Genomic DNA, 20,505 nt, shown 5'->3' on the forward strand with positions numbered 1-20,505 from the left:
TTTTAATTGCCGTTTTACAACTTTCAGCATCACACAAAAATAATCCAATTGAATTCATTCACAAAGAATGTGATCTCTGGTTTAAAATTAGCTCAACATCCTCATGTTCAAAATCCTCATTCAAATCATTTTGAGCAGGCCTGTCTTGTTTTTAGAGACCTTTTGTCCAGGCAATCACGCGATATATGCCCCAATTTTCCACAAACCCAGCACATAGCATTTTTGAAAACCCGATTTCATTTGTTTTTTCCAACCTCTTGGTAACATTTCTATTCTGTCCCCGTCAGCCGAGGAGGCCGCGCTATCTTTTATTTTTTCACACAATGGACCCGTTTTATCACCCTTCTTTCTGTGGAACAAGCCGCCTCGCTTGTATCTCCCTTCACATATTATATATAGATTACTTCTATGCTTAGTGCGTATTTTATCCTGCAGGTTTTAATATTTCATGCATATTTAAGCTGTCCAGCAAACCCATATTTGTTTATCCATAAATTTAGGTGTTTAACCCTTGTAGCGCTTTGATTTTCAACAAATTTCTTTCTTTACACGGCAGACACTGTTTCGGATCGTCGTCGCTAGCCGCTTTGATATTTGAGCTGCCCATTTTGAAGGGAGCTCGCGTGCACTCAGTTATCTTTTCCGCGGAACGACACACGTAACACGCAACACAAATGTATACCCTAGCGTGATATACTGTCAGAGCTATATTTGTACCTTCCGTACAGGTCACCCCGAACTGCCCCAAATTCCTAATGTATAACCTAGCGAGAAATACTGTCAGAGCTATATTTGTACCTTTCCGGACCGCGGCACAGGACACCCCGAACTGCCCCAAGTTTTATAGACTCATGCTCTGTCTCTTTACCTGGCAGCGACTAGTATACCCAGGGTTTTAAAATCGCCATCCCCAGGACGCGAGCCTTACTTCTCAAAATAAGGCCATCGCGTGTGATGCCCTTCGCGCATTTGGAACCCGTCAACAATATGCAGCCATCACACGCGGACTCAGCAGAAATGTCGATAGATGCTCACCCAGAGGATAGTCGTCAACCGATCAGAATCCAGGCGCTGCTGAGAAATAATCCAGCCTGGAAAAGGGATTCACTCCAGATATTGAACTGCAGCGTCTGGATTCCTTATCGGTGTGTTGACCCCGGCTACTCGAAGGACCAAATGTTGGAATAATGATTAAAACCTTTTGAATCATTATTAGTAATATTTAATTAAAATAGGAAAACATCTTTCAACATAACTGCTTACAACTTGCAAGGAAAATCGCTCCCAACGTGGCTTCGTTCGCAAGAGGATTCTGACGGGCGGCATACTCTCCGGTCCATTTAGCGGCACATAACCAAAACATTCAAAGGTAATCTGATTTAAACAATTGCATAAGCAAAAACAACTGTCTCAACTGTTTTGAACAATTGTATAAGCTTAACCGAATAACATCATGAAGGTTATAAAAACAACTGTCACAACAATCTGTTTTTATCGGAACACCTGCGTAAGAATTTGCACAATAAGCAAAACAATGGCATTAGAATTTGCACCAGTAAGCATAATAATTTCTTTATAAGGTAAACAGAGCAACATTTAAATTATAGCTTCATTACCTATTAATTCCAAATGAACATATAGTAACATCCCAGAATGAACCCAACAATAGTGTCCAATCAGCCTACCATTTATGTTTTTGAAATGTGGGAGGAAACTGGAGTACCCAGAGGAAACCCACGGAGAACATGTAAACTCCACAGAGGTGGACGTGTCCTGGATTTTAACCCAGGACCCCAGAGATGTGAGGCCGACGCGCTAACCACTCAAACCACCCTGGCCGCCCTAAATACATTTTCATATTTCTTAATGCTTTCCCATATACTTTGCTTTGTACTTTGTGATTTTTGCTTTGTTGTTTTGCTACCTTTGTGACTTGACCCCACCCGTCGCGTGACTTGGTTTCTTTGTGCTAGTCCTAGACGTCTTTGGAGCCGTTCAGCCATGCCACTGTCATGCACGCGGGATCAGCTGTGAGCAGTGGACGGGTTAGGGTTAGTGCCGGGAGAAGAGGCGACGCTCCAGACAGAGCATTACATCATTGTTATGGGAGTGTCAGATATCTCCCCGGTCAGATGGAGGAGCTGTTGTTGCTTGCCGGGCTGCAACCGGAGAGTTGTATGCTTGTGTGTCTTGAAGCCCCCCACCGGCCTCTCCGCTGCTGCTCATCAGGTGATATGACATTTTAGGAGGATCTAGGATACAAGATGATCACCTCCAGACTACTGAGGGACTTTGCGAATAATCTTGATAGAGTGATTCTGCATATTTATACTCAGTCTGCAGAACATCCCCACCTTAAGCCCTTGTGTGGCTCCAGTTTTTTTAACTAGGTCTCTAATCTCTTCTGTGTATTTTTTGCTACTGCAACCAAGGAAATTTCAAATGTATGGGAAGAAATAAAGTTCTAATCTAATCTACTCTATCCTACTCTACTCTACCCCCTCTACCCACTCTACCCCACACTAGTCTACACTAGTCTACTCTAGTCTACTCTAGTCTACTCTAGTCTGTTTTAGTCTTCCCCAGTCTACCCCAATCTACCCTAATCTACCCTAATCTACCTAATCTACTCTACCCCTTCTACCCACTCTACCCCACACTAGTCTACACAAGTCTACTCTAGTCTACTCTAGTCTATCTTAGTCTTCCCTAGTCTACCCCAATCTACCCTAATCTACCCTAATCTACCCTAATCGACCCTAATCTACCCTAATCTACCCCAATATTCTCTAATCTCCCCTAATCTCCCTTAATCTTCCCAAATCTAATTTAAAGTTTCGTTATACAACTTGAGGACAAAGGAAAGGCTCATCCTCCCCCGTACTGTCAGACGTCCATCATCTCGTGTCCATCGTCCCAGGGTATGGAAGACTCAGGCCCCAGCCGTGCCTTCCTCCGAGAAGATAAGGGAGTCTCCTGCCTCCTGCTTGTAGTCATTTCGCTGGCAGGGTCATCCTGTGTTTGTGTTATCGCCGCATTTTTATGCCCTCTTTCTGCCCGATTCCCTGCTTGGGAAAACAGACACAGCTCGTCTGAAAGTTAACAAATTTAATGTTTATTTCTATTTACATATTACTTGTACATGTTAAATGTTACTTTCCTTCACTATTAAAAGCATGAATATGGAGTTGAAAATTATGAATCAGGGGGTGTCTTATACAAGAGAAATCGCAAAATTCAACAATTTTAAGGGTAAGGCTTTTACTCGGAGGCGGTCAATACGCGAGAAAATACAGTATATATTTTTTACTCTCAGTTAGATCAAGAGAAAATAAAAACAGGAAGAAAGAAAATCATGCCTGCTGATATGCTTGTGAAAAATATTTGCTCTAATTAACTTATTTTCCCCATAAACGTCCTGATGTCAAAATGACAGAATCTTCGAATCCTCTTTGAGGAAGGGACAAGTCGAAATTATCTGTGGACACTTTTACATGAATGAAAGTGAAAGGAAAAAAAAAGTATGTGAACCAATGGGGTTGTGTAGGGATTTGCACTGCATCAATTTGTGAATCAATGAATTTAGCTAATCAATTGTATTTGTGGTTGAAACCACAAAAGAGGGAAATATTGTTAAATAATTCTTGTTATTAAATTTAATTTGTATGTAATTCAAGGCACATTGAGAGAGAGGTCTGTTTACATGAAGTGGGTGAACAAGGTAATATAATTGCTACTACGCCCATGATAATCACTATCTATCAAGAACATTGGCTATTGTAAACAATTCTAGATGTTCTTACCAAGGACATTGGACAACCCGCGATGTGTCATACGGTTTGTATGTTCATTGTTCATTTTTTTCATTTATTTAACCTCATTAGGGTTGCGGGGGGTGCTGGAACCTATCCCAACTGACTTCAGGCCAGAGGCAGGGGAAACCCTGGATTGGTGGCCAGCCGATCGCAGGGCACGGGGAGACGGAAAACCATTCATGCTCACACTCATAGCTATGGGCAATTTAGAGTGACCAATCAGCCTACCATACATGTTTTTGGAATGTGGCAGGAAACCGGAGTACCCAGAGGAAAACCACGCAGGCCCGAGGAGAACATGCACATCCACACAGGTGGACACGACCTGGATTTGAACCCAGGACCCCACAGCTGTGAGGCCGACGCGCTATCCACTCGCGGCACCGGGCCAATGGGTTGAAATTTTCCGACAAATTGTATTTATTTTTCAAGCTGCCGGGCTGCGGTGTATTTTCATCGCTGTACACTATTTGAATCTTGTGACAAGCACACTTCGGAAGGCATGAATAAATCTGCAAACAAGCCAGTGGACTTTGTGGTCTTTCGTCAACGGGAAAACGGTAAAATGGAATCGAATAGATGGATATCTTAACTCATGGGTGTCAAAACCAGTTCTCATGGGCTGCAGTGGGTGCAGGTTTTCATTCAAATGAATGAAGAAGATACACTTTCACCAATCTGGTGTTTTAAACATGTAATCCGTTTATGGCAATCAGGGCTGCTCGTTGCTTACTTGTCCAAAAGATATCTAATTGGTTAAACTGTCAATGCTGGATCAGTTGGAAGGAAAACTTGCACTCACCATGGCCTTTTGTGGAATAATACAGATACACCTAGTTTAATCTTTGAATAATCTCACAATGGATATGTTGTGTCTGTATAAATCACTCCTTTAAATTGTCTAATTGAAAAAACCTCTCCAGTACCAGCAGGTACAATTCAAGCCTGCAGCAATGAGCAGAATAACTACTAAAGTGATGAGGAGCCCAAATGCAATAACAGTCACACTGATAGCCCAAATGTAAGTCTTCCTTGATAAATCAATCAAGGGTGATTTGAGGGCCAACCGTGCTCGCCTGGCACGCTGGCGGTCCTGAGGTGGGTACCGAGCTAGGTTGATACTTTCCATTCCAAGGGTACGGAGTAGACATGCCCTCTGGTGGCTGAACTGGTCAAAGGTGTGTTTGCCATGATAGAACCCCATTCCACTCTGGCCTGAAAATAAAGTAGTAATTAAATCACAAACAGAACAGTGCAGTCTGTGTTCATGCACCACAGGTCTGCTCCTAGCCATGTTGACTCCGTGATATTTAAGCAGCATATTAACACTGTTAGTGTTTTCATGTTTTTCAAAGTAATAAAGGGATTTGAATTTTGGTCTAAAAATACTACAGTTCTGGCAGTTGGTTAGATTAGTAGGCGAGATCAGTTTCATTGCTATTGATTATTACTGAACATTAAAAATCCTGTGAACTGGTTTAAGTGATTTGAGGAGGTTCTGGTTTCCTTTGAATCTCTGTAATGATGGATAAATACAATTTGGAGCAGTAGCATAGTGTGTGATATGCTGAAAATCTGCACTAGACAAGAGAATTTAATTCCTACAACCTCAAAAAAGGATGACTTCACCATTTACCTACAAATCCGGCACAACGTGAACTTTATCGACTTTGTCCCTGAGATGATTTCTGACTGTCAGTTTTTATGTTATTTCATTTTATTATACATTTGCCTGCAACAAAGTATAAGCTTGGCCTTTCTATTAAAGAATGCTTTGGTCTTTAGTTATGTGCAGATTATTATTATTATACTTGCTTGCAATTAAGTATAAGCTTTGCTCCTGAAGGACTTGTTTAGTCTAAACAAAGGACACCTCCAAGAGGGTACCTGACGTTTTTGGTTCTCATTTGTTTTGACTTTTAATAATGATGCTGTTTTGACTCTGTAATACCGTTTAATAATTACCGTATTTTCACAACTATAAGGTGCACCGCATTATAAGGCGCACCCTCAATGAATGACACATTTCAATATGTTCCCATATAAAAGGCGCACCGCATTGTAAGGTGCACCACTCCGCATTACACGGGTCAACAGTAGAGGCTGGGGTTACGGTATGCATCCACTAGATGAGATGGTGCTGCGCTAAAAGGAATGTCAACAAAACAGTCATTTAGGTAAGCCAAATTTTATTAATAGATTACAAATCAGCTTTCTGACAACCCCATTCACTCCAAACATGAATAAACAAAGTTTTTTTCTCTCTTTAAGGTTAAAGTATTAGTATTTTCGTGACACAGCAATAGCATAATAACTCATGTTGAACAGGTGGGCGAATGCGGCATCCAACACGCAAGTCTCCATCTCACCAAAGTTGTCATTAATCGAGTCATTAATTTCTGCTTTCCTGAAAGCTCGGACCACAGTTGAAACTTCCACTGGGAATGACGGGGAACATAGAATTAATGTGCTAGATCGAGCTCAACCGAAATGAAACACCGTTTTATATATCTCAGCATTCACTGTGCACCGGAAATAGAGTCGGGGGCTGCTTGCCGTAGTTGTGAGAGATATTGCGGCTCAATATTGATCCATATATAATATATTTATATATATAGTTCGCAGTCTAGCTCTGAATGCTCTGTTGACGCCAACATCTAGCGGCTGGAGTTCATTGTCAATCCACCCGGAATGACAGCGAGCACCAAATTAGTGTGCTCACCGTCATACTGGGTGTATTGACAAAATAACTATATAGCTGTCACTGCATACTACTTTTTCTACGGGCAAAATAGAGTCGGGGGCTGCTTGCCGTAGTTGCGAGAGCTGTTGTGGCTCAATATTGATCCATATATAATATATATGTATATATATACCGTATTTTCATGCCTATAAGGCTCGCATAAAAGTAAAAAAAAGTCCAAATTTTTCCCCAAAATAGACAGGGCGCCTTTTAATGCAGAGCGCCTTTTGTGAGCGCCGAGCGGGAGCCGACGAGACGAGCGCCGCCGACGAAAATAGAAATAAATCAGTCGACAGGGTACACCATCCTCTACAGGTCTCGCATCTATGGTAAGCAGCCTGCGACTTCATTTTCCCCCGTGCACGATTCAGGCCGGGATATTTAGTTCTTTTGTCAATACACCCAGTATGACGGAGAGCACACTAATTTGGCACTCGCCGTCATTCCGGGTGGATTGATAAAAGAACTCCAGCCACTAGATTGGCGTCAACAGAGCATTCAAAGCTAGACTGCGAACTATATATATATATATATATATATATATATATATATATATATATATATATATATATATATATATATATATATATACTGCTTGGAGCAGTAGGTGCGGAAAGCGGCTAGCTTGTCAATGTAGTCCGCCGGGAGTTGCTGTGCCATGGTTGTCCTCACTCTGATCGCCAGATGATGCCGTTTCATAAAACAAAAGCACCACGACGGTCCTCCTTCGAAATGTTCAAGTTTCGAGCGACGCCGAGAGGCTATGTCTTAGGTATTAAGAGTTATTTGGTTGTTAAAGAAATCAGACATGAAATTAACAATGCGGAAATGAGTAATTTCATGGCATTCGTCCAAATTGTTAGGTAAATTCAACCTGGCTGGGGTAGATAAGATAATTGATTTAAGATAGGCATAGTTTCCCTAGAAGAAACATGGAGCGTCTTTAAGTGCACAAAATACGTTCCCTGTTTGACCTAGAGGGGGAATATGCTTTGGTATAGGTCATATTGATGACTATTGGGAGGTTATTACTGTCTATTACTTTAGGGGCATACAAATTAAGAATTTAGCCAAAACTTACTGCATTGCAATTATGGGGTTAATACACCTGAATGTTACAGTGATAACGATTGGCAATAACAAGCTTAGATAAAGGGGAATATCTACAAAAAAATCTAAATTCAGGTGGGGCCTTTCATGGTGTGAAACAAGTGATGAAATAATGTCTATGTTTTAAAAATAACATCTCCAAATTATAAAATATCAACCTTGGAGAAATGCTTTAAGTAGATGGGTTGACTAGAATGGGCAAAATTCGATAACATTGAAAGGGGGTGTAACTTAATCCATAACATGGAGATAAAGTTTTTACAAACGGTTAAAATACTAAAAGGGGGTGTGTGTGTGTTTCAATGTGTCACAACTTTTCCGTTATTGCATTATTGGCGAATAGATAGTTAATCACAGCCACTCGCATGGCAGTCTACATGCTGACTGACTGGGGTAAGGGGCGGTGGCAATTGAACAAATTTCTATTTTTAGATATGTGGCATGTGAATCTAATACATTAATTATCTAATTTCTTCAGGCATCAATCTTGCGGTTCGAGGATCTACTAATGCGGAGTGGATCCAGACCTTCCGGAGTGTGGAGTATTCCTGGTGTCCTCAAGAATTCGTAGGTTTTCTCTGGGTACTCCAGTTTTACTCCAACAAACCAAAATTGTGGATGATTGGGGGAGCACTCAAAGCAAATTCCTTGATTATGAGTGCGAGCGTGGATGAGTGTCTGTCTTTTGTGTTTTAATTGGCTGGCCACCAAGATATATCAATATTCTAATATCAAGGTGGAATATTTCTGAAATCGCTGATAAGCCTTTCGAGGACGGCGGTGGCAGAGTAGAACAGAAACAAAAAGAAAAGAATTTCGCCAAATGAAATTTTTTGATTTCTGCAATGGGAAATTTTGGGAACCTGGGGGACTAAACAAAAACAAAAGACTTATCTGTGAGGGCTGCCATTTTGAGACATGGTAAATTTCATGCCTCAAAAAAGGGGGAGGTTATATATTCAATCTATAATGCAGATATATGGCCAAAACACGGGCGATTCCCCCTTATGTCAAGCTACAAAAGCTACATATCCATTTCAAAGGATACACATGGATTTTATAGAATATGTGTGGTACATAACAGTCCTAAAACAGATTGGGGAAACCTTGTTGCAGAAAATGGTCTAGATTGGCAAGCTTGGATGACACACGCGTGCGAAAAAACCATCAGGCCTTCGATAAAATTAACCCATACGGTGGGGGCATTACAAATCATAATTCAGACTGACAAATTAACTTGTGGATCTTTGTCTGACGTTTTTCCTAAGTCCATGGGCAGGTGGAGAACCATGTCTATGGAGACGGTAAGAAGGTCGTCAGAGATGGAAACACCCGGATCCGCCATAGTAAAATTAAAATCTGAGATGACCAGAGAATTCATTTCTGCAACGGGGAGTTCCCAAACGGGAGGCGGTAAGAAATAATTGGTTATTGTTGATGGAAAATGCAGCTATTATGAATCAAACCTGTATAACATGTAGGGGGCCGACCTCTCTTAAGAGTAGTACCCGCGCAAATTACCCCTGATTGTGTAAAGGAGATAATGATGAAAGATGTAAGCCAAATTGTGAGAAATGGAATAATGTATACTCTGTTACAAGAGCAGCAAAGGACAAACCTAACTTTTCAACACATGTCGCGTTTAATCATTTTACCTGCTTAGTCCTCACAGGGCACGGTCCGGCACTGGGAGCGATAAATGTGACGTGGTGTGCCCACGTCCTAAAACAGACTGCACCCCTGATTCCACGTTCTGACCTATGGTGGTGGTGGGGTCAAAACAAATTATACAACTACTGCCAAAATGCAGCAGGACTTTGTGCCTTGGTCTCACTGCTATTATCAGTGTCTGTTTTTCCATCTACAGTAGAGGAGATACAATTGGCTGCACAGAAATCCGGTATGATGGCGGGCCCCTCGCGACGGCGTCGATCGGCATGGAGAGAGGGTGATCCGACATACATTGATGCGATTGGCATCCACGGGGTGTACCAGATGAGTATAAGCTGGCTAATCAGATCGCAGCAGGTTGGGAGTCTATTTTTCTTTTAATTACTCCAAACAAAAATGTTGATCGGATAAATTACCTGCATTACAATGTCCAAAAACTTGGAAACTATACTGAACAGGGATTTGTGGCGATAAAGGAACAATTGGCAGCCACCAGTCTTATGGCGTTCCAGGATCGCATAGCAGTTGATATGCTGCTTGCGGAGCAAGGGGGCGTATGCAATGTTTGAAAATGTTGCACTCAACAACACGTCACCCGGTGGGTCTCTCACCCAGGCCATTAGTGGCCTGCAGACCCTCAACCGCAATATGAAGAAGCATTCTGGAGTCGGAAAATTCCGCCTTGAAAAGCTGGTGCCATAAGTCCTCTTGATTTGGCCCAATCTGTTGCATTTTCCGTAGCCCTTTTTGCTAAGATTTTGACATTATGTGGGTGTTGTATTATTCCCTGCTTAAGATCTTTGATAAGCCGACTTATAACCACTGCGATTGCCCCTACAAATTCTAAATTGCATGAATTGTATCCCCTACTAATGAAGCGTGCTGACGACAGCAGTGAATTCCAGGAGCATGGTAATTCCGAGGATGAATTGGGCGAAAATGATCTTGTTTTCTGCTTTTCAGACCTGCCGAACGAGTAGAGCCTAAGCGGGTAAAATTAAAACAGCCAACGGAGATATCCCTCTCATTTTGAATTTGTCATAAAATGAATAACAAACATATAGTAAAAGGAGGGAATGTTAGAATTATTATGGAATATTCTATATGTGTTGTAAGCATTTTTTAATAAGTAGTAAGGCTATAAATCAAGTCATGGGAACATGGACTTTTTCCTCCACATTCGTCTCCTCAAGGACAAAAAGAAAAGAGGACACAGTGTTACGGACACTTCTCCCGGCAGGACCCAATGAGACTGTTATGACGAGACTCCAACAGCAGATTTGAAAATACGGCTTTGCTTACATTATAATACTGCTTTGTTTACATTATAATACTACTTTGTTTACCTTATAATGCATTCCTCACACTGTTGTTTTTCTAAACATCTAGGGTGTTATTGTACTGATTACATAAACATGTTTTTCGAATGTCGCGATTAAATACAATGATTCAGTTACTGCAATTCAGAATGCCTTGTGGACTGAGGCGACGTCACAAGGTATCTCCTTCGAAGTTGTAAGCAGCTATGTTGAAAGATGTTTTTCCTTTTTTAATTAAATATTACTAATAATGATTTAAAAGGTTTGAATCATTATTCCAACAAATATTGATTAAGAAAGTTTTATAGATGATAGAAAAACTACAAAGACAATGTAATGTTATTTTTTTTAACAAAAAAACTTACTAAATTTGAGTTTTTAATTTTAAACAACTGTTTAATTATGCAACACGATACCCATTAGTGAATTAATTGGGACTGTTTTTATTTAGCATACATTTTATAAGTTATGTGGTTAAATTGTTGTAAAGGGCACATTTATGAAGTCTGGCTTAAAATATTAAACTTGATAAACTGAGGTAGTAGTTCAATTTTATTAAAAAATACAAATGTATTCATTTGTTTATGAACATAAATTGATGTGAATGTAATTATAGCAGAGAACAAGATAACTGTTTTCCCATGGAGAAAGCGGCCCAGTTTGCCTTTTGTATTTTTTTTTTTAGTTTAGTTGACTTTTGTTTGTATCATTCTATTGTCTTGGAATCAAGTCTACCTTCTTATGTTCACTGATGAGAAGGAAGGAATTTGCAAATGGAGGAAGCAAGTTTGGCTATTTATTACAGTAAAAAGTTTTGATTTGGTGTATGTTTAGTTAATTTGTGTAATTGCAGAAAAGAAAAAAACAAATTTAGTTCTCAATCTTGCTAAGGAAGCGATGATCATAATAGAATACCAGCTAATAGATTTAATTTTGACTAATCACTCAAAATTTTGGATTTTCACAAACTATAGTGATGGAATAAATTATTGTGATTTTTGTTTATTGGTGTATTGTTGGAGTAATCATTATTATAAATGTGTTTGAAGTTTTATTAGGGGGATCATGTGCAAATGTATAATATAGGGGGAATGTTGGAGTAATCATTATTATAAATGTGTTTGCAATGAATATAAAGCCTTATAATATACATGCTTACTATATTAATCAATATATTTGCTTATTAGGAATAGTAATGCTCATCCTAAATGTGTAACTATGTTAAACAATATATATATATGTGTTGATCGCTTTTATGTTAGAGTTAGAATTAATATGTGCTTTCAACGAAGACAAACGCTTACTCCAAGGTCGCTCTCAGGACAGCTGGCTCCAGACTTAACAATTCACTGAGTCCTTGCTCCGAGGACTGATTACTGGAAGATACGCCTCAACCCTTTCCCCAGATACAAGTTCGCAATGAAGATCTGTGAAGGACGCTTAAATTGTTGTTGATTCAGCGGATGGCTATCAATCTATTAAAGCTATTTTCAAAACGGACTATGCCGGAAATATGACAGGACAGGCTCGACTTTCATCATTAGCTTCGATGGCGATAGGAAAGAAGGAAGAAAGAAAGGAGGATGGATATTGTGTAAAAAGGATTTTTGGTGAGTAAAATATGGCTATATTCCTAAATAATATTTCAATTGTGGGCCAAGTTCTGATATCTGAAAAGCTCCAGTGTTTGTATTTAAGCTCCAGTGTTTGTATTTAATCACAAAATGCTGCTAGGAAGTGGATTTTACCCCAGTTTAATTTTTGGCGTTTCACCATTGACGTCCATCGCTGTCTTTTCCCGGGAAAAATCACCCCCCTGGCCTGGTTGTAATGTCTCAAAAGCTCCAGTATTTGTATTCAATCAATAAATGATGCTAGGAAGTGGATTTTACCTAATTTTAGTATTTTAGTGCATTTTTTGTCATTTCACGTATGGACGTATCGACGTTCATCGCTGTCTTTTTACCGGGGAAATGATACTCCGGGCCCGGTTCTGATGTCTAAAAAGCTCCAGTATTTGTATTTAATCAATAAATGCTGTTTTTGGCTGGATTTTACCCCATTTTCGGGCAATGTTTGCCCGTACGCCATTGACGTTCATCGCTGTCTTTTCCCGGGAAAATCACCCCCTGGCCTGGTTTTAATGTCTGAAAAGCTCCAGTATTTGTATTTAATCATGAAATGCTGCTAGGAAGTGGATTTTACCCCATTTTTGTGCATTAATTTATTGATTATTTTTTATGTGTTGCAGCTGTAGCTGCAGTAGAGGTTTTATAGCCATAAAATAGTTTTTGAGGGTTGGATTGATACATTGAAGGCGCTACCAGAAAATGCACCGCCCGCCACTGGATTCTTCCACCCCTAAGTGCAGATTTCAAATGCAAAACACGTCATTTGTGAGATTACGACAATTTCTGTTTCCATTGAAAATGTGAATATGTTTCTTATCACGTTTATGTTTTATTTTACACTAAAGTAAGGTTCGGTGAATTTCGCATATGAAACTGGTGGGGTTCGATAGCTCCAAAAGGTTAAGAACCACTGCACTAAGCCAAGTAGCAAGCAACCACAACATTGGGCAGAGTGCAATGACTGATCCTTCACCTCTAAATGTCTGTACTGTAAGGCATAAATAAATGACCGAAACATGCACGATACACTGTTACAAGTCTCGAACATTGGCCTGTGGCTAAAACTGAATATTTTGAACATTGAGGTATTCGTAAATAAGGGGTTCCACTATATCCATTTCCTTCCAAAAGACTAAACCTAAGAAACCATCATAAAAATCTACCTAAAACGCCCTAGATAGAGTTATACATAGCATACAAAGGCCATGAGCATGTAGCCGACACAACACTTGAAAACACAATAGCCAGCATAATATAAAACTTAATTACAGAAGACCCAGAGAATTTTACCACTTCAACATACAGTAGGTGTGGAATCTGAAATGTTGGTTGTTTGGCTAACAAAATATCCTCTACAAACCTGTAGCAAAATATATAATTAGAGTGTAAAGACATCTTACCTACACCTCCAAATGGAAGCGAGATTAGTGTGTAGTGCATCAGAACATCATTGACGGTCACGCCTCCACTTGTGGTCTTCCCAATCATTTTTTGAATCACCTTAAATAAAGCAAATAACCAGATGTCAAAAGAATAAAATGCAGTGGCGGTCCGTGCATTTTCTCGTAGTGCCTTCAAAGGGTAAAATCCACTTACTAGCAGCATTTAATGATTAAATACAAACACTGGAGCTTAAATACAAACACTGGAGCTTTTCAGATATCAGAACCGGGCACACAATTGAAATATTATTCAGGAATATAGCCATATTTTACTCACCAAAAATCATTTTTAACTGTACACAATATCCATCCTTCTTTCTTTCTTCCTTCTTTTCTATCGCCATCGAAACTAATGCTGAAAGCTGAGCCTGTCCCGTCGTATTTCTGGCATAGTCCGTCTTGAAAATGGCTTTAAATCAACACAACAATATCTTTGCTTGTGCAGCTCGCTCCAGATACAGTTTGGTAGCTCTGGCTAATCACGAGCCAATTATAGTTGGTGAAAGCGATGACATATCCCTACGCCTGCGGCAATGCATTGTGGATTGTGGTGTTGCCAACTCAAAATCTGATTGGTTAAAGCAACAGTCTTATCGACGCTTGTTTAATGCAGCAGAGCCCGCAGAACTGATTGTGAAGGCCTTGAGGCAGATTTCTGACCCTGGCAACAAATAATGGCTGAAATGTGATTGGTTAAATGCTTCAATATGAAAACACACATCTGGAAGCAGTGCAACCAGGGGGAAAAGCAATGAAAGGAAGCTTACAGACAATTTGGAATTATTTAATAAGTATTGATGGAAAAAATATAATATATAATTCAGATATTTCTTAGGCCAGCAGAGAAGGCCTTGAAGGCCCCAACGGCCCACCACTGATAAAATGACAATGTGAAAAAAAACAAAAGAACAAACAGAACTGTTTAAATCTGGTCTGGGAACTGCACCTGCATCCACCACAGATGCTCCACAAGGCTTATTGGTGGTTCAGTCTGCATCTGTTTTGACTAAACATCTATCAACGCACAAGCACGCTCAGACGTCTGACTTGTGTTTTCACCCCTCTCCTTAGAGTTGAGACGTCCATGTAAACAGGGCCCTCGAATGTAATAAAACAACAGAAGAGATGTGTAAGGTCATGACAGAGTTGGGAAGCTTTCCTCTGGGTACTCCGGTTTACTCCCACATTCCAAAAACATGCATGGTAGGCTGATTGGTCACTCTAAATTGCTCCTAGGTGTAGGTGTGTGTGTGCATGCTTGTCTGTCTCCTTGTGCCCTGCGATTGGCTGGCCACCGATTCAGGTTGTCCCCCGCCTCTGGCCCGGAGTCAGCTGGGGTAGGCTCCAGCACACCCCGCAATCTGGCTCTTCTCGATCCAGAGGAGCACCAGCTCTACTCTGAGACCCTCCTGGATGACCAAACTTCTCACCTTAATGACAGGTGTCAGACTGGTCCGCGTAGCTGGCAGTAAATCGGACCCGTTTCCAGTTGGGGTTGGACTCCGCCAGGGCTGCCCTATGTCACCGATTCTGTTAATAGCTTTTATGGACAGAATATCTTGGCGCAGCCATGGCGTTCAGGGGTCCGGTTTGGTAGTCTCAGTATTGCATCCCTGCTTTTTGCACATGTGGTTCTGTTGGCTTCATCAAGCCGTGATCTCCACCTCATTCACAACCTAGTGTGAAGCAGTTGGGATGAGAATCAGCACCTCCAAATCTGAGACCATGGCCCTCAGTCGGAAAAAGGTGGCATGTCATCTCCGGGTCAGGGATCAGGTCCTTCCCCAGGTGGAGGAGTTTAAGTATCTTGGGGTTTTGTTCACACGTGAGGTAAGAATAGAGCGGGAGATCGAGAGGCGGATCTGTGCGGCGTCTGCAGTGATGCTGCCTCTGCATCGGTCCGTCGTGGTGAAGAAGGAGCTGAGCCAAAAGGTGAGGCTCTCTTTTTTACCGGTCGATTTACGTTCCCACCCTCATGTATGGTCGCGAGCTGAAATGAGTTTTCTCCAAAAGACGTCTGGTGTTTTTTTATATTAAGTATAAAAAAGTTCCTAAAAATGTCACAACTCACGCTGAAACTCACAAGCAGAAGACACCCTTTCTTCTGGTTACCACTAAGAAAATGGTGGAAGAAAGGGGACTGTCACTAAACTCTACACTGAGAAAAAAAATGGCGGGCAGCAGTCGGTGGCCATTACTTTTATCCAAAAATAGATTTTTCTGAGTGGCCGGGAGCCTCTGTGAGGGTTAATTTTTATGAAAAATGCAATCCCCATGTGACCTTCCAGCAGATGCTGTGGTGCTTATTTGAAAATAGAGCTTGCTTGGCGAACTGGATGGCAGAGAGCCACGGTGAAGGTGGATTTTTTTCAGTAATGCGAGACCCAGGTGACATTACGGCGGACGCCGTGCTCCTAAACTGAAAATAGAGCTCGTTCAGCGGACTCTGGGGGGCTCGTGGTTGGAGAGCTGATAGTGGAATTTCCCAGAAAAGTTTCAAAGTGCAAGCTCCGCGCGACATTATCGTGGATGGCATCGCCCTTGTGTTGTGGGTCAGCGAGTAAGACAATGACGAGTTGGTCAAGGGGCATAACATCAAACTCAACGGAGGAGCTGAATGAACTAGATGTAATGCAGCACTCGGCAATTAAGGAGCAATATAACGAGAAGGCGGACGAGAAGGGAGAAGCGAGGATTCCAATAGCGGAAATAAAAGAAATGCTGGAGAAATTTAAGGAACTTTCTGTTTTTGTCGAAAAAACAAAAAAGTCTTCATGGGTTGTGCAATCGCCCATTTTGACAATGTTTGTTTGTTGCACTGTAGAAACATTATTAATTATTATTATTATTAATTATAAAAAATTATTGTGCTTGCAGCATTTTTTACGTTTATTGAGTCTTGGCAAATAGTGTGGTGTTGTTGGTAACCGAAAGGAAGCTTTAGCTTACCATGGACTAATGTCTCTTTTCTATTGACTCATACACCGTTTTCTGGAATTCTTGGATAATTACCAATATTGTCAACAATGCAGAGGTATACCAATGCATAAATTATTTTTATTTTACAATTTCAATAGTGGGCACCCCGGCAGATGAGTGGTTAGCCTTTCGGCTTCATACATTCTGGGGTCGAGGGTTCTATCCCAGGTGAGATCCGCACTATGAGAAGTTTGCATGTTCTGTTGCGTGGGTTTTTTCCGGGTACACCGGTTTCCTCCCACATTCCAAGAAAAATGCTGAGTCGGCTGGATGAACACTCTAAGTGTGAGTGTAAATGGTTGTCCGTGTACTTCTGCCCTGTGATCGGCTGGCCACCCATTCAGTGTCAAACCGCCTGTTGCCCGAATTGCCCTGGTGTAATAATAATAATAATAATCGGACATAGGCCCTGTCGTCATTATACAACACAAAAAAAGCCTACTTGTCATCACACGCTGTCATCACACGCAGATACTGCGTGTGACGAAATTGATGGTGCTTCTCCATAAGCTACGTTTACTCGGCAAAAGACCTAAATAAGTGTAAGTTACGGACTTGTAATTTGGCATTCTGCTGTTTTGGATACAGGTCGCTTACCTCTCACTGTCTTTCACTTACTTCAGTCAGCTAGTAGGAGGCAGATCACCACCCAAACATCTTTTCATATTACCGCAGAAGGGAATGTGTGTTATGTTACCGCGAGTTTAGATTTCTGATGGATGTGGGGAAAAAACTGTCCTTAAGCCTATTTGTCCGTGCTTTGTGGGACCTATAGCGTCTGCCAGAGGGCAGCAGCTGGAACAGATTGTGACCAGGGTGGTAAGGGTCCCCTATGATGTTCTTGGCTCTGCTGAGGTAACGAGGGCTGGCAATGTCTTCCAGTGAGGGCAGAGAGCAGCCGACAATCCTCTGGGCAGTGTTAATCACTTTTTGCATGGCCTTTTTGTCTGCCGCCGTGCTTCCAGCGTACCACACTGTGATGCCGTACGCCAGGATGCTCTCTACAGTGGTTCTATAGAAGGTTATCAGAAGCTTGGTGCCCAAGTTGTTCTTCCTAAGCTGCAGCAACCCCAGTGACCCTTGTAATCAACTCAGAATTTCCCCTATGTGACAGGCTCCAGCACACATAGTGAGGATAAGTGGAATGGAAAATGAATGAATAAATCATATTGACCACCATTTTTTTCTTAATCACAACAAAACTTCTTCTGTGGAGATGAAAATACATGGCCTATATTTTAATCGAAATTTGGCTATTTGTCAACTAATGAGTTAACTTACACCCAAAAAAGCTTGATGAACGTGGGAGTCATATAGTCCAAATGAGGCAGACAGAGTAAATCTGAACAGACACAATCTTACTAAATGTTGTGTTTTAATTGTTATTCTTACTATCACAATTATGATAATGAATAGTTTCAGGAGGAGCAGGTACCGCGGTGTTAGTAGGAGCAATATGCTTCTCCCAGCTTGCTCACCTTATTGTCAGAAGAAAATATGTAGAGGGCCAAAGGTTTGTCTCTCTCATTGATGAAATCAATAGCTTCATTTAAGCCACTCACAGTCATTATGGGTAACAGGGGACCAAATATTTCTTCCTGCATCAGTCTGGAGTTGGGTGGCACATCCTTCAAGATGGTTGGGGCTGTTGACAAAAGTTTTTAGGTAACAATCTTGAACAACACATTTACTGTATGTAGCTGTGCATGTTGTATGAAAAAGGCTCCTACCAATATAACGCTGTGATGGGTCACATTGGCCACCAAGCACTGGTGTATATCCCTCCATCAGACCTACAAGTCTGTTGAAGTGAGTTTGGTTAATGATGCGACCATAGTCCGGTGATGATTTGGGGTCAGGGCCATAAAACTCCTTTGAGAAAATAAAGTTGACCATGAACTACTTTCAAACCTATTAGATCTTTTACAATCAAATTACAGTTTTTTTTTACAACCATCAGGTGCATTTAAAAGACTGCCTCTAGTTCCAAAATCTCTTAATGCTGATATATGACTGAAGAACGCTTTGCTTTATTGACTCCACTGAAAGAATGTGTTCAAGTTTTTTTGAGTCATTATATTTGCATTCAAACACCTTTTATCCTTTGAAAGTTTTCTTTTGAGTGAAATTAGTTGTTTTTTTTAAATTAAAATAATTATTTTTATTGAAGCAACTTTTATTTTTATTGCTGGGAGAGGCTCCAGCAGCCCCTGCGACCCTTGTGTGGAGGATAGGCGGTTCAGTAAATGAATGACTCAATTGAAAGTGAGGTTCGCCAAGTCAAAAAGTTTCAAGGATAATATGAGACTGTCTGAGTGAGGTCTAGGGAAGTGTGGTAGCCTGTCTTTCAAAAGCCAATGGACCCCGCACTGAAACAGGCAAAATGTTTGAAACCTAAAAAGAAAAGATTCCAAAGTTGTAAGCCAACCTGTGGTGTAGTGGTTCTTTTGCCTGACTTCGGTTGGACTTCATCGGATCGATTTTCACTCAGTGGCGGTAAGGTTCTGAGTGTGAATGGTTGCATGTCTCTATGTGTGCCCAGCAATTCAGTGAGCCTTTCACCTGATGTCAGCTGGTAAAGCACTAGACACTAATTTGGTGCTCACGTCATACTGGGTGGATTGACAAAAGAACTATACGTTAAGTCTGTAAAACAACTTAAGGAGCAGGTTAAGAAAGAGTGAGACCAATTTAAAGGAGATCCAGTTTATTACCAGACTGCAGAATGGGGAGAGCTCGAACAGCGTGATCGCTCACAGTCTGTTGTCCTTGCAAGCTCTCTTCGAATGACCAGTGAGTGAGTCTTAAATACAGGCAAAACTGACAGTTGTCAGCAGGACTTTGGACAGATACGTTTCAGTCATTTGCAGGGCAAAAAGTAATTGATCAGTGTCGGACAGTTGAGTGTTTGTGCTGACATGTCAACCCAATCACAATAGTAAGATTGATAATTCAGTCAGACAGTTGAGTGTTTATGCTGACATATCATTCATTCACAAAGACGACTACGATGCTGTTATACTTACAAAAACTGATACAATATGAACAAGCAATTGCAAAGAGACTTTGTCTTATCTTACACTATATATCCCAGGAGTCACTGTGCACTACATTTTCTACGGGGAAAATAGAGTTGGGGGAAGCTTGTCGTAGTGCGAGAGCTGTTGCGGCTCAATCTTGAGCGATATTATATATATATATATATATATATATATATATATATATATATATATATATAGAGAGAGAGAGAGAGAGAGAGAGAGAGTTCGCAGTCTAGCTTTGAATGCTCTGTTGACGCCAATCTAGCGGCTGGAGTTCTTTTATCAATCCACCCGGAATGAGGGCGAGCACCAAATTAGTGTGCTCGCCGTCATACTGGGTGTATTGACAAAAGAACTACATATCCCAGCATGAACCGCGCACGGGGGAAAATAAGGTCGCAGGCTGCTTACCGAAGACGCGAGACCTGTAGAGGATGGTGTACCCTATCGACTGATTTATTTTATTTTATCTTGATAACAATTTTAATATTGGTCCATATATACGGCACACTGGATTATAAGGCGCCCTGTCTATTTTGGAGAAAATTAAGACTTTTAAGTGCGCCTTATAGTCGTGAAAATACGGTAATAGTGGAAGGAAGCGCCGAGTGTGTTCCACCACAATTTGTGAATGCTCGGTGGATAGTTTGGTTAATATGTCTGCTTGCACTTTTGATCGAGCTATTGCAAGAGGAGCAGCACAGCAACAAGCCAGTCTTTAATAATGATTAGAGGGTATACCAAAGATGAAGAT

General features: G+C 41.0%; 1 protein-coding gene across 3 annotated transcripts in view; it reads right to left on the reverse strand.

The window, feature by feature from the left end:
- Positions 1-3,091: 3,091 nt before the first annotated feature.
- The window catches only part of LOC144090954 (aldehyde dehydrogenase, dimeric NADP-preferring-like), a 119,254-nt gene continuing 101,840 nt past the window's right edge, over positions 3,092-20,505 (reverse strand). For 2 of the 3 annotated variants that reach the window (XM_077622892.1, XM_077622894.1), the window contains 4 exons: positions 18,441-18,582; positions 18,189-18,355; positions 13,690-13,789; positions 3,092-5,030 (listed from right to left, as the gene is read on the reverse strand). In XM_077622892.1, the coding sequence (XP_077479018.1) occupies positions 4,717-5,030; positions 13,690-13,789; positions 18,189-18,355; positions 18,441-18,582 (723 nt within the window). In that variant the 3' untranslated portion in view covers positions 3,092-4,716. The remainder of the gene's footprint in view (positions 5,031-13,689; positions 13,790-18,188; positions 18,356-18,440; positions 18,583-20,505) is intronic. The other variant, XM_077622893.1, reaches the window with a different exon arrangement.

Source organism: Stigmatopora argus, chromosome 16 (assembly GCF_051989625.1).
Source record: "Stigmatopora argus isolate UIUO_Sarg chromosome 16, RoL_Sarg_1.0, whole genome shotgun sequence".
NCBI classification, from domain to species: Eukaryota; Metazoa; Chordata; class Actinopteri; order Syngnathiformes; family Syngnathidae; genus Stigmatopora; species Stigmatopora argus.